At 41.8% G+C, this 27,632-nt stretch overlaps 1 protein-coding gene across 5 annotated transcripts in view; it reads right to left on the bottom strand.

Moving 5' to 3' along the window:
• Nucleotides 1-27,632, bottom strand: part of FHIT (fragile histidine triad diadenosine triphosphatase) — a 1,113,572-nt gene that overhangs the window by 296,086 nt on the left and 789,854 nt on the right. For all 5 annotated transcript variants that reach the window (XR_011145481.1, XR_011145480.1, XM_068982552.1 and 2 more), the window contains exons 3-4: nucleotides 15,948-16,093; nucleotides 14,563-14,592 (exon numbers count right to left, since the gene is read on the bottom strand). Coding sequence is in view for 3 of the 5 variants with exons in the window: in XM_068982552.1 (XP_068838653.1) it covers nucleotides 14,563-14,592; nucleotides 15,948-16,093 (176 nt within the window). In the remaining 2 variants the exon portion in view is untranslated. The remainder of the gene's footprint in view (nucleotides 1-14,562; nucleotides 14,593-15,947; nucleotides 16,094-27,632) is intronic.

Here is a 27,632-nt window from a genome sequence, read left to right as displayed (position 1 = left end):
AGTGCACACACCTTACCCTGAAGAATTAGCTGCAGGAGAAGATTTAACACAGAAAGAAGGGGAAGACTAGACTAACAGGGCCCATCTTGTACAGCACCAGTCATTAAAGTTAATGGAATTACCCTGTGGTCACGCACTAAAGGGAGCCTTTGGGAAGTTAAGCTCTTCTAGGGCCATTGATTCGCAGACTTGCACTCCACAGTCCCCATTGGCATCTGATGAGTATTGCAGATATGCAGAAACACTTTAGAAATTGTTGACTCAAACTGCCAGTTAAGCATACTAAGGAGTAACAATAACTGAATATTTTAGAGGAGATGATCAAATGGAGGATGGTTTTCATGGACAGTAGCAGAAAGTTCAAGTCTTCCTGGACGAAACAAGATGGGGACTTTATTAAATCATGTAACCAAAAAGTCTAGATGTCGTACAGGATTCAGGGCTGGTTAACTCAGAACCCCCGCTCATGTGAGCAAGGATCCAGCTTCTTTCCATCTGTGCCATTCGGGCCTCAGCATCTGCTTCATTCTAAAGCAGGCTGGAATCCTGGGAATACGAAGATGGTGGCCAGCAGCGTCAGGCTCAGTGCCTTCTTATTTACAAGCATCCCTTTCCACAAATCCTCCAGGATCTGGAAACAGCCATCTCTGAAGCCGAGGGAATCCTACTCTCTAAGTGATTTAGGTCAGGCTAATCAAAGTCATCGCTGTGGCAAAGAGTTGGCTGAAGCCAGGGATGGGCAGCCCCGGGGCCAAAACTTGCTCACTGTGCTTTTGCAAATACGGTTTGATTGGAATATAGGCACGCCCATTTTTACAAATCCAGTTACACACTTTGAATAGCTGCCTTTGTGCCATAAAGGTAATCGTATAATTGTGACAGTGATCATCAATCCCTCAGAGCCTAAGATGTTTACCATTTGGGCTTTTATGAAAAACTTGCCATCCTCTGGATTAACTACATGAGGTGAGCACCTGGAGCTCGAGATGGATTCGCATGCATCCTGTCTCCTTGGCTGCTAAACAGCAGAGTATGGAGAGTATTCTGGGGAGACAAGCAGTGCCCAGAAGACATATGACACCAAACTATTCAACTTCCTAGAAACTTGAAAGCCAGATCACTTTAAAGGATCCACCATACTGAGTACATGTGAAATACCCTCTGTCCATAGAATACAACCCAAAGAATAGGTACATTAAAAATAGAAGTACGACTCCTTACAGTGGTGGTGTACTTACGCTGGTAGAACAATTCTTCTGCTCATCTCTTCAAACGTATCTTCCATCATCACCTCTCTCTCCACCCTGAAGCCCTGCCCACCCAGGCTCCAGCAATCTCCTTGACTTTGCCAAGCTCATCTCTGCTGCTGTGTCCTTGGCCCAGAAGTTTTTTCCTCCCCAGATCTTTCCTTGGCTGGACTCTGCTCATTCCTCAGGTCTCAATTTATGGGTCACTTTTGCAGTGAGCCTGTTCTGACCACCCTACCTGAAGCAGCCCATTCCCCCCTTCCCCATTCCCCTCCCTCTCCCTATGTTCTCCTTTTTCACAGCACCATTTACAGCCTTTCTAAAACTCCTCAAAATCTGCAATTATTTTACTTGTTCATTTTCATGTAGAGAAAGACAATAAGGTGAGAGTTATTCCTTGGCATTCTTTCCTCTCATTGTATCCCAGTTCCCTGAAGTATTGAAACATAGTAGGTACCAAATCAACACAGGTAGAAGGAATTAATATGAACTATACAACTTCTGGGCTTCCCTGGTGGCTCAGTGGTAAAAAATCCTTCTGCAATGCAGGAGATATGGGTTTAATCCCTGGGCTAGGAAGTTCCCCTGGAAAGGAAATGGCAACCCACTCCAGTATTCTGGCCTGGAGAATCCCATGGAGAGAGGAGCCTGGGGGACTACAGTCCATGGGGTTGCAAAGAGTCAGATGGGACTTAGTGAGTAAACAACAACAATATACAACTTCTACAACCTTCTTAGTCTTCCTCTCTTATAGCCCTTACTTTACCTGTCCTTAAAGATAGACAAGGACTATGCCTCATTCTTGTTCTCCCAGGACCTGTACCAATATGTGGAACACAGTAGGCAATGGACAAATAAAGAATGAATCCTAGATATTGGGTTGGCCAGAAAGTTCATTCAGGTTTTTCTGTAAGATGTTATGGACAAACCCCGAACGAACATTTTGGGCAACCCAATATAAAAGCACGAGCAGGCAGGATGTTCATTTCCTGGGAGGCCGTAAAAGGATACTGTTGGCAGTGAGGTGAGTCCTCACCCTCAACCACAGAGCAGAGCAGTTCCAGGCTGGAAGCAGCTACTGTAAAGCACACTGTGTTCCCAGGTGTAGAGAAAGACATTGGACCGATTTAAAGTCTACAGAAGGGGGTCATTTATGGGAAGGCAGAGATACTACATGACTTTCAAGGCCACATGCCTGTCTGGGGTCCTCTGAGTCATCCCCTGCTCTGAAGTTCTTCCTCAAGAATGAGTGTCATCCCTGGTCTTGTGACAGAAGAGCTGAGCTTGGAATCACATTTATTCCTTCTAAGATTAAACAGTGTCCTCAAAATTACCCTGCTGGAACTTGATTACATCTGGGAGTTCATACCATTTATAACTAACAGAAGAACTGAAACACAAATAAAAGGTCCTGTTGGGTCGATTTTCAGGGCACCCATTCCGAAAGTATGATTAGAAAAAATTTTTTTCAGGGACCAAACGCTGACACACAGACCCTGGGGCGGGGGGCAGAGATGTGAATATGAACAGTAGATAAATGGATTTCACCACAAAGTAAAAGAACATGTGATGGGTTCACTTTGTTCACTCTATGTTGGTTATTCTTCTAAACCACTTTAGGCAAGGTCAATGTCCTAAACAACTTCATGTTTATTTTTCATGTAACATCAGGAACAAGAAAAGCGTATTCAAAACTACAGGGGAAAGAAATGTGGGTTTTCATTATAAGAGCTGAATACAATTATCTTTACGTTGAATGAGCCCAGAAGGATTGCAAACCATCATTTTCATCCTTTCCCTCTGTGGTGTGGGATTAATCTGATTCAGAAGGCTTCTAGCAATTTATGTCTCTCTTTCCCTCATCCTGGTGGATGAGCAGCTCTTCCAGCAAGAGGATTTGCTATGAGACTGAAGGTGTAGGATTGATGTTTCATGACACATCAGGTTAAAATTTCAAAACTATCCTTTCTCAGCACTAACATACTTCATGAATAAATTGGAGGAGAATTTCTCACTGTGTTTGGCCCCACAGCCATTACACATTCTCACCAACCCCATGTTTTTCACTCAGATGTCACTAGAAAGGTCATTATTTGAATTCTTCCATGTATGTGCTTCTGCACCTTGCCGTGTCTATTATTCATTACCCTGCTTTCCCTCTACCCCAGGCTTGGTCATCAAACCCTTAAGTCTTCCAGCTGCTTTTTAAGCCTCGAGAATTACTTTAGTAATGGCTTTGGCATAAAGGACAAACAGAATAATTCAGGATGAATTTGGGAATAAGAATCAAATCTAGGTCATCTAGATCAAGAATCAAAACATATTAATATTAAACAAATAAAACAGCAGTTCATAAATCTGGGTAACCGCCAGAATCAATTGCAAGTATAGGTCACATAGACTGAGAATCAAAACATATTTAGGTACACAAGTAAAATGGCAGTTCATACATCTGTGTAACCATCATAATCAACTGGGGTCTTTTCAAAACACATTTTTAGGGGCCCCATCATCAGAGCCCACTCATTGGAAAAGATGCTGGTGCTGGGAAAGATTGAGGTCAGGAGGAGAAGGAGGTGACAGAGGATGAGATGGTTGGATGGCATCATCAACTCAATGGACCTGAGTCTGAGCAAACTCTGGGAAATGGTAAAGGACAGGGAAGCCTGGTGTGCTGTGTTCCATGGGGTTGCAAAGAGTCAGAGATGACTGAACAACTGACAACAAAATCAGAGATTTGAACATAGGAAGGCTGGGCACTAGTTATGTGCTTAAGATAAAGACAGAAGAAAGAATGGATGAGCAGAATCATGTCCCAGTGGAAAATTCTTCTGATGGGATGCCTGTGAAATAAAAATTATAGAGATGGTTTCCTATATTTCTTCATAAAATATAAATAATATAATGGAAAACAAGGACCATATGAGGTAGGCAGTGAAAGCTCCCAAAGGTGGGTCGTCCAGGGTGCTCCTTCCGCCTGGCCCTGAACTCCAAGGGCATCTCAACACAGTGCTGCCTGTTTCACTGGGCAATATATAGACCCACACATTTCACACTCGAACAGACGTCTCCTTTTATATTTTATTATTTTTACCGAGTACTGAAACAAATGTTTTCAGTTTTGTCTGGATCTGTGTGAGCTGAAATGTCCAGTTTCCTTTTAATTAATTTATTTTTTGGAAATGTCCAGTTTCAACCAAAGCATCCATATTTTAGGGGCTTTCATTCCCTGTTCTGTATTTAAGGTGTGTCAATAACCTCAGACATGCAGATGACACCACCCTTATGGCAGAAAGTGAAGAGGAACTAAAAAGCCTCTTGATGAAAGTGAAAGAGAAGAGTGAAAAACTTGGCTTAAAGCTCAACATTCAGAAAACGAAGATCATGGCATCTGGTCCCATCACTTCATGGGAAATAGATGGGGAAACAGTGTCAGACTTTATTTTTGGGCTCCAAAATCACTGCAGATGGTGACTGCAGCCATGAAATTAAAAGATGCTTACTCCTTGGAAGGAAAGTTATGACCAACCTAGACAGCATATTCAAAAGCAGAGACATTACTTTGCCAACAAAGCTCTATCTAGTCAAGGCCATGGTTTTTCCAGTGGTCATGTATGGGTGTGAGAGGTGGACTGTGAAGAAAGCTAAGAGCCGAAGAATTGATGCTTTTGAACTGTGGTGTTGGAGAAGACTCTTGCGAGTCCCTTGGACTGCAAGGAGACCCAACCAGTCCATTCTAAAGGAGATCAGTCCTGGGTGTTCTTTGGCAGGAATGATGCTAAAGCTGCAACTCCAGTACTTTGGCCACCTTATGCGAAGAGTTGACTCATTGGAAAAGACTCTGATGCTGGGAGGGATTGGGGGCAGGAGGAGAAGGGGACGACAGAGGATGAGATGGCTGGATGGCATCACCGAATCGATGGAGGTGAGTTTGAGTGAACTCTGTGAGTTGGTGATGGACAGGGAGGCCTGGCATGCTGCGATTCATGGGGTCGTAAAGAGTCGGACACAACTGAGCGACTGAACTGAACTGAATGTGGCCTGTAACAAATTAATCATCTGAGAAGACTGAACTGACCACTCTTATTTAGTCAAAACTATTCAATCCTTGTCACAGGATTCATCGGAACAAGTTTAACTACTTATCTTTTTTTTTTTTTTAACAAAATAAACATTTTACCCAAGCCATTTATTTAGATGTCACAGGTTTAAAACTTTAAAATGAAGTGGTTACATGGAGTTAGAGAATTTTGTCCTAGACCTGAAACATATACAGCAAAATAGTGAGAGAATAGTGTCTTCAGTGATTACTAGTACTTAGCACCTAGTATTTCACAGCAAAATGACAGAGACTAAGTGCCCCAACTGCATCAACAGAGGGAAAAAGGTGAGTCTGAATAATAATGCCTTGCATTTACGTAGCACTTTAAGGTCTATAAAGCACTTTGCCTTTCACAGTATATTTGATTTGACAGTGAGTAAAATAAACCCCCAAACTCTGAGCATCAGGTGGAAAAATAGTCCACCGAAACCTATAAAACACTGACATTAAGAAAGCATCAAAATATTTGCCACATTTTTGTGTCACAGATCCCCAAATAAATTTAACAGCCAATATCCACTTTGCTATATGTCAGGACCTCCAATTACTAAAGGAATTTGTTTGGTCGCACTAAGGAAAAATTAAACATCTAAAACATATAATTCTGCTGTAAATTGACATCCAGCAATAAAGTAGCATTTAGGTTAGTTAACCTTCACCTGTATATAAAATTACAGAGAGAGTCCCCTGGGTAGTTTTAGATGGAAGTCACATTATTCTAAGCAGAGAAAAATAATGCAGATGAATCTGCGTTGAGGGAGACAAAATATTTACAAAACATCTCCTTAGGTACCTTTGGCTATGCTTATAGAGTGCAAAGCAGTCCATCCTAAAGGAAATCAACCCTGAAAATTCACTGGAAGGACTGATGCTGAAGCTGAAGCTCCAATAATCTGGCTACCTGATGCGAAGAACCAACTCATTTGAAAAGACCCTGATGCTGGGAAAGATTGAGGGCAAGAGGACAAGGGGGCAACAGAAGATGAACTGGTTGGATGACATCATCAACTCAATGGACATGAGTTTGAGCAAACTCTGGGAGACAGTGAAGGACAGGGAAGCCTGGCATGCTGCAGTCCATGGGGTCACAAAGAGTGGGACAGAACTGTGCAGCTGAACAACAGCAACTGAGTGTGAGGTGTTCTGAGGATCAGCTCAGATGATATAATGGAAAATCAGGCTTTCAGACAAGCCTGGGTTTGAATCCCAACTCTCCTATCTGTAACTTGTGTTGTTGTTTTTATTATTGTTGTTAAGTGACTGCCTCCATAAACCTTAGTCTAAGTATAAACTATCAATGCCCTATTTTGAGACTCATGAGGATTAAGTGAAAATTATAAACTAATAGCAAATATTCATTGAGACATTCCTGTGTGTCAAGTGCTATGTCAAAAACATTTACATGTATTGTAATCTGTTTGATCTTCACAACACCCCTATGAGGCAGGATACTATTAAGACCCCCATTTTAAAACCTTATAAATAGATGAGGCTAAAAAAGGTTGACTTTTGCAAGAGTCATAGAAATGATAGGTGATAGCTCTGGGAAGGAAACCAGGCCATCTGGCTCCAGAGTCCTCCCTGTTCAACAGGAGTGTAGTCCTGATGACATTTCCCTTCCACCCTCACTCCATCTGCAGCATTCCCCTCCAATCCCCCTAAGCTGCCCTTGAGTTTAAGAGAACAGGGGGAAAATTAACAAATAGAAATGGAAGAAGACCGGGGAGTTTAGTTAATTTTCCTTTCAGTGCTTTGACCCAAATGGCATCATGCGATTCAAGATTAACTAAGCAGAAATGGAAAAACTCAGTGATTTGATACTCACTTAGAAGAGGGTTTAAGGGTTTAGAAGAAGAAAGAAAGGGTTTAGAAGAAGAAAGAAAGAAGAAAGAAACTTTCCCACAGGGGAAAGGCAGGCTCATTTCCCTTCTCCTGCCTAGAAAGCCCGGGATGAGGGCTTTTGCCTCCAAATCACCAGGCAGGGGAGGAAAGTCAAGGGGAAGGATGAGATTGGAGGTGTCCACTCCCACCTGTACACCCAGCCCATGCCCTGAACACCAAACTGAGTTTCGATTTACCAAACTCAGGCAAACTGGGTTCATTTTCAGAGCAGAGATGCAAGTTGTAAGGCAACTGCAGAAGATAAAAGTGATTGCATCCTGAAGGTACTAATTCTTCAGCAGTAGACACAGGCATTAGATATGAACATAGGCAAAGTGATTTTCCTCGTGGCTTTAATCAAATGATAAACGTTCTCTGGCAAATTATAGCTCTCATGAAATTTCTTTCCAGATGAAAATAATAAATACCAGTCAAGTAAGAATCATTTTGATTAAGATGTTGGTTTCTCCTTTCTCTGCACACCAAATATGAAGAATTCTTCTGGACTGGAAAGCAAGCTGCTATGTGGACATCCCTCCACATCCCATCACTTCTTTGCTAAGTGGCTCTGCACTGGAGAGATCTGTACATGAACATCACTGACCGTGTCTGTTAAAATGCAGTGCCCTGGGTCTCACATCAGACCTACTGAGCCAGCAGAGGGGGCAGACAGGTTTCTGTTCTATTGAAGCCTACTTAAAGCCGTGGTGAAGTACACTGTTGGTTCAGGAGCACAGCTTACTCATTACCACCAAGGGATACAGCAGAGGTTGAAAATGATCGGGGCTGAGATTTCATACCCCAAGTAATAAGGCAGATGTCTGAATGTTCAAGTGGTCAATTTTGTACGTTCAAACTAGATATTCAAACTAGGCAAGTGATATGATCAGAACAAAGTGGTTTTTTTTTCCCCCAAGAATATAAGCTAAAAGGCAGTAATTAATAGTGAGAGAATTTACTGTATGAATAAATGAACTAGACAGGGCTGCAAATAACCTGTATACCACAAATAGTCTCATAAAGTGACACCTTAGCCTGTCTTAAGGACAAGAAAACTGAGAGTAAGATTAAAATGAACAAAAACATGGACTTCCCTGGTGGTCCAAGGGTTAAGAATATGCCTGCTATTGCAGGGGACAATCACACATGTCTTGGTGTAACTAAGCCTGTGTGCCCCAACTACTGAGCCTGCACTCTAGAGCCCTAGAGAGGCAGCTGCTGAGTCCACATGCCCGAGGTCCTGCGCTCTGCAACAACAGAAGCCACTACAGTGAGAAGCCCGCACACCGCAACTAGAGAAGAGCCCCCCGCTCCCGGGACGGGGGAGCCTGGTGGGCTGCTGTCTATGGGGTCGCTAGGAGTCGGACACGACTGAGCGACTTCACTTTCACTGTTCACTTTCATGCATTGGAGAAGGAAATGGTAACCCACTCCAGTGTTCTTGCCTGGAGAATCCCAGGGACGGGGGAGCCTGGTGGGCTGCCGTCTATGGGGTCACACAGAGTCAGACACGACTGAAGCGACTTAGCAGCAGCAGCAGCATGTCACTAGAGAAAGCCCGCACAAAGCAATGAAGACCCAGCACAGCCAAAAATTAATTAAGTAATTAAAAAAAAAGAAAGAAACAAGCATAAGGCCCTTGGAATAAGAAGTGGTGGGCTGGGCATTTCTATTCCCATCTTCATACTGGTTACTTCTTATCCTCACTCAACATATTTGCTAGGGTTTTCCCCCATTTGAAATATGAGGAAATAAATGTTCATAGAGGTTAAGAGGCTGGCCCAAACTCATAAAGCTAAAACTTCTATAGAGCCTCTTACTGATGTCAAAGTGTATTAGCTCCTGGACTTTACCTAGAGCTAAAATGTCCTCTAAGTTCATGAATTGCAAAGATTAGCAAATCTTGTGGAAGGGACCTAAGAAACTCTTCAGTGAATGGAGAGCTTGTTTATTGCTATTTTAATTTGTAAATCACATTTATTTGAAGAATTTCTCTCTTTGTTCTTCCGGAAGCTATCCAAAAAAGGAATCACTAATGTATCAATAGTTAATAAGAGACACTTCCCACAGCGTTAAAACTATAAAATTAAATATCTAAGTAGAGGATTCAAGCACCATAAACACAGAAGAGTGTAAGCAAGCATATTTTATAAATAGCTCTTATAAAATTCTAAATTACCTGCCTGCCATAAATCTCTCTCTTTAATACACCTAAAGCACTCTCCCACCTAAAGATGCACATAGTAATTGCTCTAAAAGCTCACATTAAATTTACTCAGTAGCATCTCTTTTAAAGGACAGAACATTGCCTTAATGATGTGGCTAGTCGAAATTACATTTTCGAGTATGATTTGGGAATTGGATTAGTGGAAATTCTGGTCTTTGTCAGTGATGGCAGAATAAGGGAGACTCTTGATAGAAACTCCAGAAAACCCACACTTCCACATTGCACAACACATCATCTGGTTCTACAAGTTAGGAGGATAGATTCATGCTATCATTAGCATCTCCACCCTCCTCCCCATACCACCCAAGAGAGCCACAGTAAACAATGGCAAAACGCAGGTTCTCATGAAGCTTACATTCTCCGGGGACTAAAGAAACAATATGATACAGGAAAAAAAAAAAAAGTAACATACCAACAAATAAAAGACAGTTGAAGAAGACCCTGAAGGAAATCAAATAAGGCCTGGACAAAGAATGTTGTCTGCCATTAAGCCATCAGCTATTGCAGCAGCTCCTACAGTGCACCCTGAGGGGAATTCAGGAAGGAGGAAAAGTGGATATTGGCCCTAGATAGTAAAGATGTATACCAAAGGGATGATTTCAACAAGCCAGACTCTTGCACCTTCCCATACATAGAAAAAGCAGGAAAATCATTACCCCGAGATGAAGGGGTTTTTTTGGTGCGATTATCAGTAATCTTTTGATGCTCTACTACATTTTTTTCCAGGAAAACTCCTATACATCCTGGCTTCTTTTTTATCTCTTTGGAACAGTTCATCTGAGCTATCTGAGAGGCTATCTTCCCAGGCTATAGTCCTCAGTAGGGTCTCAGAAAAAAACATAATCCACAACTGTTAGGTTATGGGGTTTTGCTTTTAGTTGACAAAGGCAAACAGGATAGGGAGTGTGGGGCTTAGGAGGGCTACTTCAGATGGGAGGGGGTGTCTGGGAGGGCTAATGATAAAGCAATATCTGGTTGTATATGAACATGAGGAGGTGCTGCGCACTCAGTTGCTCAGTTGTATCTGACTCTGTGGTCCCGTGGACCAGCTCCTCTCTCCATGGAATTTCCCATGTGAAAATATTGGGGCAGGTTGCCATTTCATACTCCAGGGGAACTTTCCAACCCAGGGACTGAACCCTCATCTCTGTGACTCCTACATCAGCAGGTGGATTCTTTACCACTAGCATTACATGGGAAGCCCCTGGTACGTGGTGATACGTATCAATAGATGCATATGTTGGTGCATGGTTGGAGGCCAGAAAAAAGGGATCATTTCTTAAGCCTGTAGGATATTCAAATTGCTTCACCAATCACCTGGTAGATAACGGTGCCCTCTTATTTTAAACTCAAATGGTAGAGTGAATAATCAGCTGAGAAGAGGTCACTTTTTTAGTTTGATATTTTCCTTTCCTGTCACAAATGCCTCTCTGAGTAAGCTAGTCCACCTTGTTCTTTGCAGAGAAGAATTTAAAGCCCACAAAACAAAAAACCCTAAAGGGGCACCATGTTCAAGAGGCTCACTCAGTGGTGCACCTCCGCTAACAACAACGGTTGCTTCAGAGGAAGAGACCATTACTGGGCTTATTGCTATTACCACGCAGTGTGAGACAAAAATGCTTTATACCCCAGGCATTAGGTGGCATATCAAGAGACAGAAGCCAAGATGAACAAAACAGTCACTGCGGTTTCCATGGCAGGTTGTCAAATACTGCCTGCCTCGTAATATTCGACTGTGTGAATTTCAAAATCTAAAACGCTCAGTCATATTTTGTTTTCAAAACCCAATAGCTAGGGGCTTCCCTGGTGGTCAAGTGATTAAGAATCCACCATGCAATGCAGGGGAAACGGGTTCAGTTCCTGGTCTGGGAAGATCCCACATGCCACAGAGCAACTAAGCCCGAGCAGCACAACTACTGAGCCTGTGTCTCAAGCCCAAGAACCACAACAAGAGAAGCTACCGCAGTAAGAAGTCCTGCCACAACTGGAGAGTAGCCCCTGCCCTCTGCAACTAGAGAAATGCCTGCACAGCAATGAAGACTCAGTGCAGCCAAAAGTAATAATAAATAAATAATTGAAAAACCAAAACCCAATAGCTAAATATTGATGGTGCAGTTTTGCTCTCTGGCAGGGCTGACTTCTGGCTTCCTTGGGTCAAGGTGATGGGGCCACCACCGCATACTATTTTATCACCATGGAACAGCGACACTAGTAAATATCTACAATCTAAGAAGACTCATAGGATGCGCAGGTTAACAGGGAAGACGCAAAAGCCCCAAACACAAAGATTCTAAATCAGTAGATTTAGAATAAAAGCGGAATCAACCTTTCTATTAAAGTAACATGAAAAGTAATTCTTAGGTAGGTAGCATATGACTGAAGCGACTTAGCAGCAGCAGTATAAGAATCATACTTAGAAAAAATAGATTTGACAACTTTTGATACATAGGCTTGTTCTGAAAGGACAGTTTTCAAAACTTTGTCATCCACTGAGGTTATAGTTGTATGTATGTGCATGCTCAGGCAATTTAGTCACATCCAACTCTTTGTGACACTATGGACTGGAGCCTACCAGGCTCCTCTGTCCCTGGGATTCTCCAGGCGAGAATATTGGAGTGGGTTGCCATGCCCTCCTTCAGGGGATCTTCCCCACGCAGGGATCGAACTCATGTCTCCTGTATTGCAGGTAGATTCTTTACTGTTGAGCCACTGGGGAAGCCCAGTTGTATGTACAGCTGACTCTTAAAACCTGAGGGCTAACAGTTCCAAACCTCCCTCGAGGTGGAAAATCCATGTGCAATTTATAGTCAGCCCAGATACATGCACTTCTGCATCCGCAGATTCCACCAACCACTGATCTGTATTGCTATAGTATTTACTACTGAAAAAATGCCCCTGTAAGTGAACCCTCACCATTCAAACTTCTGTTATTCAAGGGTCAAATGCATGTGGATGGTTTCTTTCAGCCATTTAACATTACACAAAGGGTTTGAGATGGCCCAGCTAATTCATATGTGAGAAATCCTGTGATCACATAGGAAACAACTGAAAGATGTCCAAAAGAATATAATCTACCAAAAACTGTAAAGAAAAATAAAAAATTGTCCAGAAACTGTAATCTAAAAACAAACAAACAGCTTAAGCTAAAATACAATGGTAATAATGATAAGAACCACATTCAACAATTTATATCTGAGTGCTATACTCCAAGAATTACTCCATCATCACCACCAAAGCTAACAAAATCATTAGACATTTTAGCCAGATCACTGGGACATGAAAAAGTTGTCACTACTAGAGTCAGAGTCTACAGCAATAGTAGTCAGCCGTACTAGATTCGATGCTTGTTGGGGTTTTTTTTGCTCTTTCTTTTTTTAAGTTTTATTGTCATTTTAAATTGAGATATAATTCAAATAACATAAAAGTTACCATTTTCAAATGCACAGTTGAGTAGGTTTTAAAAATATCCATAATGTTGCACAACTATCACCACTAATTCCACCACTAATCATCCCCAAAAGAAACCCTTACTCAGTACTCATTTCCCATTCCCTTCTTCCTACAGCCCTTGGTAACCACTAATCTACTTTTTGTCTCTATTCAGTGCCTGCTCATCTAGGAAATATTTTAATGTTCCATTCAGAATCCTGAAATACCATTTTGAGATCGTATAACCTATATACTCATATACATTTCAGCTGTGTATCCTTTGTACACTCTTTCAACCTGTGCCCGCCTTTTGACAAGGTCTGAATTTCTCCCCTGTTACTCCTATGCCTTTGCAGCGTTACTGTGAATGGCTGAAGGAATTTCATTAAACAGATACTGCACGGAGTAAGCATCTAACTCATCTGCTAGTTTGGGGATTTATATTTGAATATTGATTTTTTCAAAAAGTCTAGCAACTGGGTCTCTGTATTTCAAAAAACAATTTCAAAATGAAGCTGCTCCTATTAGACTGTTGTGGGGTTTTTTGTTTTTTATCATTTGCATATTTGGAAGCCAGGCACAGAGGCTGAGAAAAGCTGAGAATTCCATCTTTATCACACTGTGTGTCTGGAGTAAGCCTAAGCTCTTTTTTATCATAAGGAATTACATTTGCTCCTTAAAGAACTTCCCAGAGATGCTGTGTTAAAAGCCCCATGGTAGCTGTGTTAAGCATTACAGCCACATGCAGATGAGCATCAAAGGCGCATTAAGTTTATTTGGCATCGCTTGGAACCAAGCATTACCTTACTTGCTCACAGCCAGTCTCAAAGCCATAAAACCTTATTTCACAAAAATGTAACATTAACACCCCAGTTAGACTTGCTTCTGATTTCTAACGTGGAGGTGGGAAAAAAAAAAGAACTTTTCTATGATTTTGGCTTAGGAACTAACTGCATAGGAATTTGCATTTGTATGAAGGAGACTGAAACTCAGCTTCAGAATCATCCAGGATTCCATTCTCTTATTTTATTTTATTAAGAAAGCAGAGACTCTCCTAATAAATCCTCCTTCCCTCTTCTGGCACACTTAAAACCCATTTCTGAGCTCCACTGCCTACGTCACATTGACCTTTGGTATTAAGGACAAAGAGAGGAAAAGAGTAGGTGTGTGGGTGGAGAGAAAGAGAACAAAGGGGAACGCAGGTCGAGGAGTGAGGGGACAACCCAAATGTGGGGCTGCTACATGAGCCAGCCCTCTGCTCAACAACAGCAGAGCGACAATAGATGGCACAGAGAACTAGAAGGCTGTCAGAGGCGCCCGGGCCTCACAGGAGACACAGCAATCCAAGCCCGATATCTGTGTTGCTTCCTAGACACCACCTCCCATGAGCTCCCTGGACTCTGGCTTGCATTTCAGAACTCCATGATTTGGTTTCTGTTTGAGCACTTGGACAATAATAATTTTACTACAAAAGGTAAATGTCTTGTAAACTAATGGGAAACATATTGCTTGGCAAAGTTTATAATGTCAGGATTTATGGCTCTAACGCCGAGGGTCTCTCTGACCTCGAAGATAACATAGTGAAACTGTAATGCGCTCTAAATGACTCAGTGTGATTTTTTATTAGTTCTCGTAATCACCCCCTATTAATTTGTATGCACATAATAAGCACTCACCTTCACAGTCTGTCCGGCTTCGGGGCCATCCTAGAAACAGGAAAACAAAACAAAAAACAAGGAGGTGAGAACAGATAGATGGTATCTCCTGCTTATTCAGAAATACCGCCTATTAATAATTTAGATCCAATTTCATTGTGTGTTAATTTATAGTTTCCTCATGGGGACCATGAGCTTCAAATGTGTGGAACCTGACAGTTCTCCATTTCTGTCTGAGAGTGAGAAGTGATGTATAAAAATGATACAAATTGTCCAGTGAGCCAACCCCCTTCCTACTTTTCATGCTCTTTGCTTTTGGCTATGGTTTTAATTGCATTAAAGGAAGACTGGAAATGTTTGGGGAGGTGAAGTATCATACCTTGTGGTTATCTTTAAACCAGATGTAGTTTAATTAATGTCTGATGACGTTAAGTCTCAACTTAGGAAATCTGCTATAAACATAATCCGTTGAGCAAGAATATGGGCTCTCACCTGGCAACAGCAGGGAAAGTGGGCCCTTCCTGGCTGTTCTGACCTTGAGAGAAAAGGTGGAAGTGTTATTCTAGCTGGACTCTTTCTCTAGTCTGGGTTCTCCCCTGGGATTTCTGAAGCTATTTTGACAAAACTATTTGTTGAAATAGTTGAAAATAAGCAAACAAATCCAGTCACTAGCCATGATAAAAAGCAAAAGTAAGTGTTCATCTGGTTTGGAATAGCAGAGCAAGCACTGTTTTTAAAATCAGAAATTTCAAAATTGAACTAGAACTCTGCAAATTTAGGAAAGTCTTTCGACTCCTAGGACCCAGATTACTTGGGGTGAGAATATGTGCCTGGCTGTAGCGAAGATGAAGCACCCCTGTGTCATCAGTGGTTTTCAGACCTGTTGGTTCTCAGTCCATTCGTGGGTCCTAAAGTCAACCTGATGGGTTGTGATCTGCACTGCTGACAAACTACAGGCAAAAGAAACCATGTAAGAGGAGAAAAACAGAACTACTGTGTTGGCCAAAAAGCTTGTTTGGACTTTTTCTTTTTTATGACATATTACAGAAAACCCTTAACGGACTCTTTTGGCCAACCCAGTGTCAGGCTGCATGGCGTGCTCAGTTGCTCCGTCATGTCCGACTCTTTGCGACCCCATGGACTGTAGCCCGCCAGCCTCCTCTGTCCATAGAACTCTCCAGGCAAGAATACTGGAGTGCGGAAGCCGTTCCCTTCTCCAGGGGATCTTCCTGACCCAGGAATTGAACCCAAATCTCCCGCATCTACTGACCTGGCAGGTGGATTCCTTACCACTGAGCCACCTGGGAAGCCAACATTACACGGCACAAAACGGGGAAACATTGTCATGGGAGAGAGTTCAATGTGAAAAGGATGAAGACTAATTTCTGAGCCTTCTGTATACTCACCTGCATGGAAAACGTGAGCGAGGTGCCCTGGAAATGCTTCTCCACCACCGTGCCGACTCTCTGTGCTGCCTGAAACAAGTCAGTCACTTCTTCGGGACTCATGTCTCGGAAGCGCTCCACTGGCCGGAGGGGACACACGAGGACATCTGCAGTGAGGTCTGTTAAGGTACATTCTGCTTGCTTTAGGGAACGTTTTCGCCGAGAAGTTTATACCCATAGCACTGAATCAGGCCCAGGGCCTGAACTCACAAAGGCTAAGGGATGAAAGAACAAATATTTACCAACCACTGAACTCCAAGGACTTCAAACAGAGCTGACAAACACGGCTAATTATACTCTGAAGGAGAAGCTGTGGTGCCCTGAGAAAGTTCTTTTAAGAGAAAAAGACATCAGTGTTCAAAAAGGCTTAAGTGCCGACTGAAGTAATTATGCCACGAGGCACGATCTATTCTGGACTGTTATCTCCTGAACTCTATTCTGAAGCTCAGTCTTCTCAAGCAGCCAAAGGCTCTGGGTTGGAAAAGCAACTGGAATATTTATGTGGCTTTTCTATGAAGAGCATCATGGTTAAGACTTTAACATCAAAATCTCTCTAGAAAAATAGCTAATGAAAAGATACGAGCAGTTTTCTTTTTTAAAGGAGTATAGACATTCTGAAAAGGTACAGCCAGCTTCATTTATATAACAAGGAAATGTGCCACATGGTTAAGCAATTTAGGTTGTCTGATTGTGCAACTGAAACCATCTTAATGTATTCTATTAGTCAGACTAGTCAACATATTTACATTATTGGTCTGAACAAACAAGAGTCTAGAGAAAACGGATACATATTTGATCATCTGTGGGTAGCAATATTCAATGTCACACCATCGATAACATTTCACTTCCTTTTTGTATTGGAACTCATCATATATGTATGGTCATACCCATAGAGACATGTACACATACATATGTATACACACACAAGCTACACTGAATCTCTTGTTTATTTTTCAGGTACCAGCAGGAGAAAAAAGCTAATGTTCTTTTCTGTGTCTTTCGTTTTTCTTGTTTAAAAAAAAAAGCATGCTTCTGCCTTGAGCCAAGGAGCCGAGGGGCATAATAAAACCACAAGTTTGCAATTGCCTGTCTCACCAGAATATCAAGCATTTTAGCTCCCCATACTATTGGTAGGACTCAGGGCCCAGGGGGAAATGCACTGAGCTCAGCTGGGTGGGTTTGATTTCCATAAGACAAGGGGGGAAAAGAAAAAGGGAAAACTGATTACTTTTGCTCATAACCAGGAAATTCATGTCAATGGTAAACCAGGAAAAGGAGTATTTGTTTAATCTCAGTTCATTTCTCAAGAGAGGAGAAGGGAGGCCTTTACCCACAGGGCATCTGATACTTAAAAAGATAATTATCCTTCTTTGCAGGGCTGCTTTATTATCATGGGTCAATGAACCATTTAGAAATGAAGAATTTCCTTTCATTTCCTTTTAGCAGAGTGCCAGCCTCCACTCCCACTGAGTTGTTTTTTTTCTTTTTTTGGTCGTTGTTAAAAGAGACCTTTCCCAGTCTTCCTCCTCTCTGCTTTAATTTACACCCTCCCTTAGGCTCTGACTTCACCAAACCACAGCAAGTGACAACTTTGCAAGCTTCCAACAACATTCATAATTACTGTGGTTGGCAACGTCTACACACAGCAACGAGGTGGGGAAGGGAATAATATTTTATTTAAACAACTACTGACTGTGAAAATGGGTGGAATGAACCTGGCAATCTTTGTATCTAATGTAACTTTAGTAATATAAATAACATCTAAAACGTTTTTCATTTTCAGTGTCATAAAAATCGCAAAACCTGTTCATTTTGCTTGCCTGATGCTAAAGGTTTAGCTTAACCTAATGTTTAATGACTCCAACTGTTTATGAAACTGAATCAAAATGGCTGAATTGAGGTATTTTATCTTGTGTATACCTAACTGCAGGGTGATATATCATATTCATTCATCATTTTAACTGAATACTAGTAATACAACATGTCACAAAACAGTTAAACAGACTTAACACATTCTCATTTAGGTAAACATTTTTCATCAACCCATTTAGGCAATGTTGTCCTGACGTAATATTCCCAGCAACCCAACACTTTAATAAAAACTCATCTTATCTGTATATCACACACACACACACACACACACACACACACACACTGCTGCTGCTGCTAAGTCACTTCAGTTATGTCCGACTCTGTGTGACCCCATAGACGGCAGCACACACACACACACACACATCTTGATGCAAAAAAAAAAAAAAAAAGTGAAATGGAGCTTACTGTCAAACGTGCTTACTTCGGCTGGTGGTCATACGTATGATCACTTCTTTGTTCTGTTGGGACCCTGAGGATGGCCACACAGGCATCTAAACCTAGAAATGACCCACACAGGTGGGCTCCACGTCACTCTACAGGGAGGCGGTGGGGCCTGGCGTTACACACAATGGGGGTCGGCAGCCCCTGGGTGCAGTGTGAGTCGTTGACCTGGCCAGCAGCAGACTTGTCTAGCAACACACTCCCTGGGGTCATTCCAGGCACTAACTGGGCATCAGAAAGTCAGGATCAATGATCTTTCCTCAGTTCCTCTACAGCCAGAGCAGAGCCTGAGCCTCCCCCGCAGCGTGGGCTGCGTCCTGAGTGATGCTTACCCACCTTCTGAGTCTCTCTTTCCTCACCACTCTCTGTATACTATGTTGTTGCTGTTTAGTTGCTAAATCGTGTCTGATTCTTTGAAACTCCATAGACTGTAGTCTGCCAGGCTCCTCTGTCCTTGGGATTCTCCAGGCAAGAATACTGGAGTTGGTTGCCATTTCCGCCTCCAGGGGATCTTCCCCACCTAGAGATCGAACAGCTTCCCCTGTCTTGGCAGGCGGATGCTTTTCCACTGAGTCACCCGGGAAGCCCATGTATACTAACCATCTGCGATATTTGCTTTCTTTCTGTTCTTCAAACACACTAAGCTCCTTCCTAGATTTGGGGGGTTTTGTTCCGGTTATTTGTTCTGACTGGATCAGTTCCCCCTGATCTTCCCATGGCTGCTTCTAATTCAGATCCTAATCTGAATGGCAGTCTCTCAAAAGAGCATTTAACTGCTAGGGTGTTGATCTGCTACCTGTAATCACTCTCCCATCCCCCTGTTTTAATCTTTCCATAGCCCTGGCCACCAGCTGGCACTTTTGTTGCTTCATTACTAAGTATCCAGATGAGAATGGAAACTCCACACAAGTGAGGCATGTGTCTTGTTTACTGCTAATTTACCACCACCTACAACACCAGAGATAATATGTCTTGCTGGAAGGAGAGAATAACTAGCAAACCAGATCTTTGCATCAGACACTTCTGAGTACTAAGATCCTGATCAAATGGTGATGACGTCCAGTTACTTTACGATCATCTACGTGAGACTGGGATAGTCTGCAATTGCTGCTGCTGCTGCTAAGTCACTTCAGTCGTGTCCGACTCTGTGTGACCCCATAGACGGCAGCCCAGCAGGCTCCCTTGTCTCTGGGATTCTCCAGGCAAAAACACTGGAGTGGGTTGCCATTTCCTTCTCTAATGCATGAAAGTGAAAAGTGAAAGTGAAGTCGCTCAGTTGTGTCCGACCCCATGGACTGCAGCCTACCAGGCTCCTCCGTCCATGGGATTTTCCAGGCAAGAGTACTGGAGTGGGGTGCCATTGCCTTCTCCAATAGTCTGCAATATAAGTTTTTAATTCAAAGAAGTGTATCCTTCACATCTAGCATGGTTAGAACTAATGTTGGATGAGAGCTAGAGAAATGTCAAATCATTTTTAATGTAAACTAAATTTTCATGTGAGCCCAAAGGGAAATAAAATTATAAAGGTAAAATCCTTAAAAAAAAAAACAAAAACTCTTTTATACCTGGAAAATAGTAGTTCCTTCCTAGAATACTCAGGATCTCAGACAAACTTTTTCTATTAAAGCCCACACAGCAATAAAGGCCCAGCATGTTCACAAAATTTTTTTAATGAATAAATAAATAAAATTAACTCACAACTCTCATATTAAAAAGAAGAAAATAGCATACTACCCTAAGACAGTGGGCACCATGTGCTACATGTTTTTCCTAGACAAACAACTCAGGGAAAGCAAATTAATCTTGAAGAAGAGCAGACAGCTCTCAAAATTCTGCTGCCACTGTTTATATGCCAGTTGGTTTAAGGTAATATCACAGATGCAACATAATTTAATTTGAAGACTCTTAGGCCTTATTAGTGGGCAAATCCCATATTACTCATAGGCTATAAGAGCACCCTTTCTCCTGGGTCCTCTTGGTACATAATTAACACCTCTGAAGAGACTTTTCAGCAACATGCATGCTAACCCTCCAAGAAGGTAATCTACTCTGTTGAATTTAATATGTTTATCCAGTTCTCATCTTGTCTGAAAGGCTGTGAAAAAGATTATCAAATGGGATCTAGCCTCACCCTATAATCTAAAGTATAGACATTAACTTAGTGATAACTTTCTTTTTTTTTTAAAGAAGAGAAGATCAACAACCATGGTTTAGTTCCCGTGGTCAACCAAGGGATTTCTCAAAGCTGAAGAAAGTCAACAAAGGCATTTAAGTTCAGATGAGATTTACAGTCGACTTCACAAATAGGAGTGAACCAACCAGAGGGTTGGCTGGCAACCCATTCATCCATCCGTCCTACGTCTATAGCCTGCTTTCAGTCTGGGGCTTGTGTGACGATCTAGGATGCCAAGATGAACGCAACAGAGTAACTGGCTTTGAAGGGTTCCCTCTCTATTATCCCGAACTGTCATGTAGCATTAACAATCTGTTACGACACAGAGAAAGTGCACTGTTAGCCGCTCAGTCATATCAGACTCTGTGACCCCATCGACTGCAGCCCGCCAGGCTCCTCTGGGGGATTCTCCAGGCAAAATTACTGGAGTGGGTAGCCATTCCCTCCTCCAGGGGATATTCCTGACTCAGGGATCGAACCTGGGTCTCCTGCACTGTGGGCAGATTCTTTACCATCAGCGCCACCAGGGAAGACCATGACGCAGTGAAGTGAAAGTCACCCAGTCGTGTCTGATTCTTTGTGACTCAATGGACTACACAGTCCATGGAATTTTCTAGGCCAGAGTACTGGAGTAGCCTTTGCCTTCTCCAGGGGATCTTCCCAACCCAGGGATCGAACCCAGGTCTCCCACATTGCAGGTGGCTTCTTTACCAGCTGAGTCACCAGGGAAGCCCCACGATGCAGAGATGAGTGCTATTGATAGAAATCAGCACAGACTCTGTGGGAGCACAGAGGAGGCAGATCGAACTGATTAGGGGTCTTAGGTCAACTTTTCAGTATGGTCCTGCATTTCCATCTTCTAAAATCAGAAAGTATTTCTCCAAATTTGGACCAGAATATTTTGTCCTTGAAAATGGCCTAGCAATGGATGCATCAAAGTTGCCGGGCATTCTTCCTTTGGCCAAAATCACTGTTTTGCTTATATGTGTACTCTCTCTCTCGTTGAATTCATCTTTCCAACAAATCAGTGGAGTACTATTATAATTCCTATTTTTCAGATGAGGAAATTAGAGCTTACAGAAAATAAGAAATATGTGCAAGAGAGCACACTCCAGATGAGACTAAAAGTAGAATTCAACTCAAGCCCATCTGAGTCCAAAGTCCATGTTATTAAGTATAGCTTTGCGATGTTATACTTTTTATAGGTTTCATGCCTCAGTCTTTGTGAGTCCTCTTAGTAAAAGCATGCCCTCCATTGCCAGAGTCCTTCTGTCCATGGAAGAGATTCATGCTTTTCATGAAATACAATATACTGTGCAAAACTGCCAAGGGCCAGAGAAAACTCAGCTTCAAATGAAGAAAGGAGACATATAACCCTACAGTGGAAGGGGGCTCAGTGCTGGGCAGAGGAAGCCTTGAGAATGCCCTTGATCTACCAGGGAACTGTGAACAATGGGATCAAGGGTAAGAGACCTATCTCGTATCAGCGGGAGCAAGCCAGAGGGATGCAGAGCCTGTGTTCTCGCCCTTTTCCAACTTTGAGCTTCAGTTTCTTCAAGGTATCTTGGGCTCCCTTCGGCTGACAGATCGGAGGAAGATTAGATGTTGCAGTCAATGTCAATGAGTCAGGCTGTCAGATGAACTGAAAATCCCATTGCTTGTTAGACAGTCTAATTATTGGGAGCCATTGACTTTCTCATAGAATCATCTGTATCACCAAGGACTACCAGAAACTGGATAATGCCTTTTCTTTCCCTCTTCCTCTCCACTCTCACCACCAGTCCAGAAGTGACTGTCTCTGTCCTTTTGGATGAACATGTAGGGAGTTTTTGTCACATTAAAGTGAGGTGGCAACATTCCAGGCCCTGTGCTGAACTCTTACTGACACACAGCCAATTCAGAATACTCACAATTCAGGAAAGAAATCAAGTGAAATGCCTAAAGATACTGTGCTAGTTTGTTCACCAATAAAATACAAGAATCCCTCCCACGCTACATGTCCTTTTGCAAAGTGACTTTGCTGCTCCTCTCACCAAGAGTTGGAGTCTATTTCCCTTCCTGTTGAGTGTGGGCTGGCCTTTGGCTTGCTTTGATCAGTGGAAGGTGATGAGAGTGTTGCTATGTGACTTCCGGAAGTCAGACCTTTACGGACTTTGCAACTCCTAGGGTTTTTGTTGTTGTTATTCTTCTGGAAACCGGAGACCAATATGCTATAAAAAATCCCAGCTAGGCTTCTGCAGAAAAATTACTAAGTCATGTCCCACTCTTTGTGACCCCATGGACTGTAGCCTGCCAGGTTCCTCTGTCCAAGGGATTTTCCAGGCAAGAATACTGGAGTGGGTTGCCATCTCCTCCTCCAGGGGATCTTCCCGACCCAGGGACTGAATCCACATCTCTGCACCGGCAGTTGGGTTCTTTACCACAGAGCTACCGAGGAAGCCCCACCTCTGAGCAGTCACCACCCACAGGAGTGTGCTTGTCACAGGAGACCGATATATTCTCTCTGGGGGCTTCCCATACCACTTCATGAATACAAAAAAAAAAAAAAAAATCCTGCAAAGGTCTGGTGGAGTTGAAAACCAAATGAGATGCTGTAAGAGTGAGAACCGTCCCAACTATAGCAAATAATCATTACTGTTGCTGCATTTCTGTTGAAAAATTTTTGATAAGTTTGGAATTTGCTCATCAAGGATAATAATTGATGATTTAAAAATAATCTTATGAGCATTTCCATGACGAATATGAACTATTTAAATATAGAGTCGTGACAGAGAAATGGAAATGTACCGATTCTGATGATTAATTAAAGACGACAAGCAGAATATTATTCTCAGAGTTGCTCAGGCTTGCTCCCATTTATTTTTCCATATCTGATCTATTCTAGGGATTCAGAATAGAAAAGTCACTAAAATAAATTGAACCATCAAAATATTACTGATTCTGATGAAGCTGATTAGCATGTGTATGTATGAATATGGAGTAAGTCAGCATCAAATAATATGATGAAGAATTAAGAACAAAAGAATCAGTTGAACGAATTTTAAAAAATCTGTATTCATCTACGAAGATCGGTATGTAATTTAATGACAAACAAGGAACATTCCAGCTTGTACTGCAGACTTCCGCAGACCCTGTAAAATGAATTATTTGCTCTAACAAATAATCCTAGTCCTCGCAAATATTTAAAATAATTATTAATTCACTTCAAAAACAACACCAGGATGACCATGAAGTATTTTTAAGAAAGATTCAATTAATTTGAGTTAAGTAGCACAGTTGAGAAGTACAGTTGCAGAGTTTTGAATCAAAGTAGGTGGCATCTCAAAAGTCATCTCCTACTCACGATGTAGGGACTTCTGTGACATTTTTTTAAATAAGAAAGGTAGAAATATTACCCCCCAAATTAACTAATATAATTCTAAAGAAGCATATTGACAGTTTGGGCTATCCCTTTCTTTACTGGATATTAACATATCCACTTCAGTAACTCAAAGAAGACTTCATGGAATATTTATCAACCATAAATATAAATGGCATGAATGTAATTTTAACAAAATTTAATTTCCAGAGTATGATACATTCCAGGACAATGGAATTAAGATAATGACAGTATTCTGCTCATACCTCGATCTTAGGGCAAGCATCTCACAAGTGTCCGCTAGAATTCTCATGTTGTGTCCTGGAGAATGCTTTGAGCCAAAGACACAAGCCCTTAGTTATCTGTGGGAGAAGAATCAGATATCTTTTTTGTGATAGATCTGCCCTGAGCAAACCCCAAAACTTCTGCACTGATTTGGATGCTCAGAGGGGATAGCCACATTTGTAGGGAGAACTAAATGGGTGACTTTCACAGTTGAAGCTCAATATTGAAAAAAACAAACAATCCAATCAAAAAATGGTCAGAAGACCTAAATATACATATATCCAAAGAAGATGGCCAAGAGGCACATGAAAAGATGGTAAACCTCACTAATCATTAGAGAAATATAAATCAAAACTACCACCTCACACTGGTCAGAAAGGCCACCGACAAAAAGAAAAAAAAAACAAAACTACAAACAATAAACGCTGGAGAGGGAATAGAGAAAGGGAACCCTCTTGCACTGTTGGTAGGAACGTAAGTTGATACAGTCACTGTGTAAAACAGTATGGAGGTTACTTAAAAAACTGAAAATGGAACTACCATATGACCCAGCAATCTCACTACTGGGCACATACCTTGAGAAAGTGAAGAGTGAAAGTCTCTCAGTCGTGTCCGACTCTTTGCAACCCCACAGACTGTAGCCTGCCAGGCTCCTCTATCCATGGAATTCTCCATGCCAGAATACTGGAATGGGTAAAAAACTGTAATTCAGAAAGACACATGCACCCCACTGTTTACCGCAGCACTATTTACAGTAGCTGGGACATGTGAGCAACCTAAATGCCCACCAACAGGTGAGTGGATAAAGATGTGGTACCTATACATGATGGACTAAGCCACAAAAAGAAAGAGAACCGGGTCATTTGTAGAGATATGGATGGATCAAGAGTCTGGCAAAAAGATTGCAGTACGTCAGAAAGAGAAAAATATCCTATATTTAAGCAGATAAGTGGCATCTAGAAAAATGGTACTGATGAAACTATTTGCAAGCTGGAATAGAGACACAAGATGTACAGAATGAGTAAGTGGACATGGAGGGGTGGGGGGGACGAATTGGGAGATTAAGACTGACGTGTGTGCATTGCCATGTGATGGCTTAGAGGGCAGGGACGGGGCGGGGTGGGATGGAGGACCAAGAGGGAGGGGATACACACACACACACACACACAGAGCTGTTTCATTTTGTTATAGAGCAGAAACTAATACAACACTGTAAAACAATACCCCAATACAAAACAAAAAGAAATCAAAAACCTCAACAGTAACAACCCCCCAAAAAAGAAAAGAAAGTAAAATGAAAGAGGAGCCTTCACCCAGCAAACATTCTCGTGCAGATTCTTTGGTTTAAATTTCACATACTCTGTGAATATTTCAAGGAAAAAGAATCCTTTATGATCCTAAGAGAACTGGAAAAGAAAAAAGAAAAACAAGTTGCACGCTTATATTAAACTAAGTATGTGGGGAAAACATGATATCAGAAAGGGAAGGAAAAAATAACATAACACTTGCTTGCTGCCTACTATGTCCTAGTGATAATCAGCAGTCCTTTGAGGTAGATAATATCATCCTTATTTTCCCACATTCAAAAGTAGAGACCAAAAAAAGGGAAATTACACATCCAAGGCCACACAGTAATAAAGTGAAAAACCTAAAATAGGGTCATGCATGAAAATCATCCATGCTGTTTCACTGCCTCCCAAGGTCACAGAAGTCTCCAGGTACCTGGTTGAGTGTTTACTACAGCGGTTCCCCAGAACACTGCTCCCATGAGGTGTTTAAATAGACAGTACGCAAGAGAAAACAAAGCACTGGTGTGGTCAAAGAAAGTTAAGAAACACTGAAATGAGGTAAAACAGGTTTCATTACAGTACAAGTCATCAAGATAAACTATGTACTAATGTGTATTTCTAACTTCAAAACAAAAAAAAAAAGAGAGAGAGAGATACTAAGCAGTTTTTCTTATATATTTTTTTAATAGTAAGACTACTTTTTTTTTTTTGGTAGAATATTGTATACAATAAGTGTTTCAGAGGAATTTTGGTCTACTGAACTTCTTTCAGGAATACTGAGAATCCTTTACCTATACCAAGAGATAGATGCCTGCAGACTTCTGTGTTGTAACCAAAAAGTAGAGCACATATCCTAGTAATATGAGCAAAGCAAGAGGGCCTTCTGCTTCATGAAATTCACTGAGAAGCTGAGCATTAAAATACGTTGAATAGGACATGGCAGTCATTGGTGCAAAAGGCTCACTATTTCTCTTTCTGTCAGGTCTAGGCATGTGACAGGATTATACTCCCTGGATCCTCATGGTTGGGTAAAGTTGAAGGAATTCCAGCCAAGGAGTCGTGAGCAAAAGTGATTATGTCACTTATAAACTAGAGCATTTAACTGCCAGTATGAGACCTCAAAGCTCTTCTCCCTTCTCCAAGCCAACCAGCAACGTCACTATGTCTTTGGAACTAGGACCAGAACCAGCCAGCCAGCGGGGTAGGGGGGCTCTGCTCATCACCTGTTCTCCTAGCACAACGCCAAGTTTATGAAATGGGTTTCCTCTCTTCTGCTAACTCCAAGTAACCTGTGTAGCTGCTTAGAGCAGTCTGTTGACGAGGACTCTGAGGCCTTGGTAGGGATAAGGAGGGAAGAATGGGGAGACATTTACTAGTTCAGTGATGGATGGAGAAACCTGGTGTGCTGCAGTTCATGGGGTCGCAAAGACAGGATTTAGCAACTGAACAACAAGGAACGACAGCTGCCATGCGGGAAGGAAGGATATCAGCATACAAACAAATGATCTGCCACTCTCTATTTAGGGCAAAAGGAAAGACTATTTCTAAGACTCTTTTTTCCTCTTCCTTAACAATATGGAATCATTCCTCACTCTTACAACATCTCTAAGTAATTGTTATGAACATTCAGTATTCTTGGTATGGTCTCAGAAATATACAGAAGCAAGTGAACTTTAAATAAGTATGGTGAGGAGAGTACTGACAAAGAACTTTACTGCCACACAGAAGTATCTGTCCATAATGCGCCCAGGTGGGCATAAGAATACAACGTAATGACAATGCCATAAAAATGCTCTTAGGTGTTAAGAGTTGGAGAAGAATTTCAATAGAAGAGGAATGAAGTACAGTCAGCAGCTGAAAGAAATATTTAAGGATTATTCCCAATGAGAGGTTGAAAAAAAAACAAAACCAACCTACATATACACTCTGCTGTGAGAATCACTTCAAAAAGTCTGTGAAAAGCTTTTTCGTCTAGTATAGATCAGAAAGTCATGCTAAAGATCTGCAATTCATGGGAGAGCTGCTGGAAAACCACAAGCAACATAAATAATTTAATAGCACTTTACCATGTGCACATTTATATTCTACCCAGTTTGGGAGTAAGGAGAGCTCACGTTGAGTATCTACTTCTAGAGCGTGGCCAGATCGAAATCCAGCTGCCTCCCTGTAGACAGCATCCACCCAGGGCAAATTCCATCAGGTCCTTGAAAGCACAGATTTCAGCTTCA

Source organism: Capricornis sumatraensis, chromosome 10 (genome assembly GCF_032405125.1).
Source record: "Capricornis sumatraensis isolate serow.1 chromosome 10, serow.2, whole genome shotgun sequence".
NCBI lineage: Eukaryota > Metazoa > Chordata > Mammalia > Artiodactyla > Bovidae > Capricornis > Capricornis sumatraensis.
Note: the sequence above shows the minus strand (reverse complement) of the source record. Positions and strands in the feature narration are given on the sequence as shown.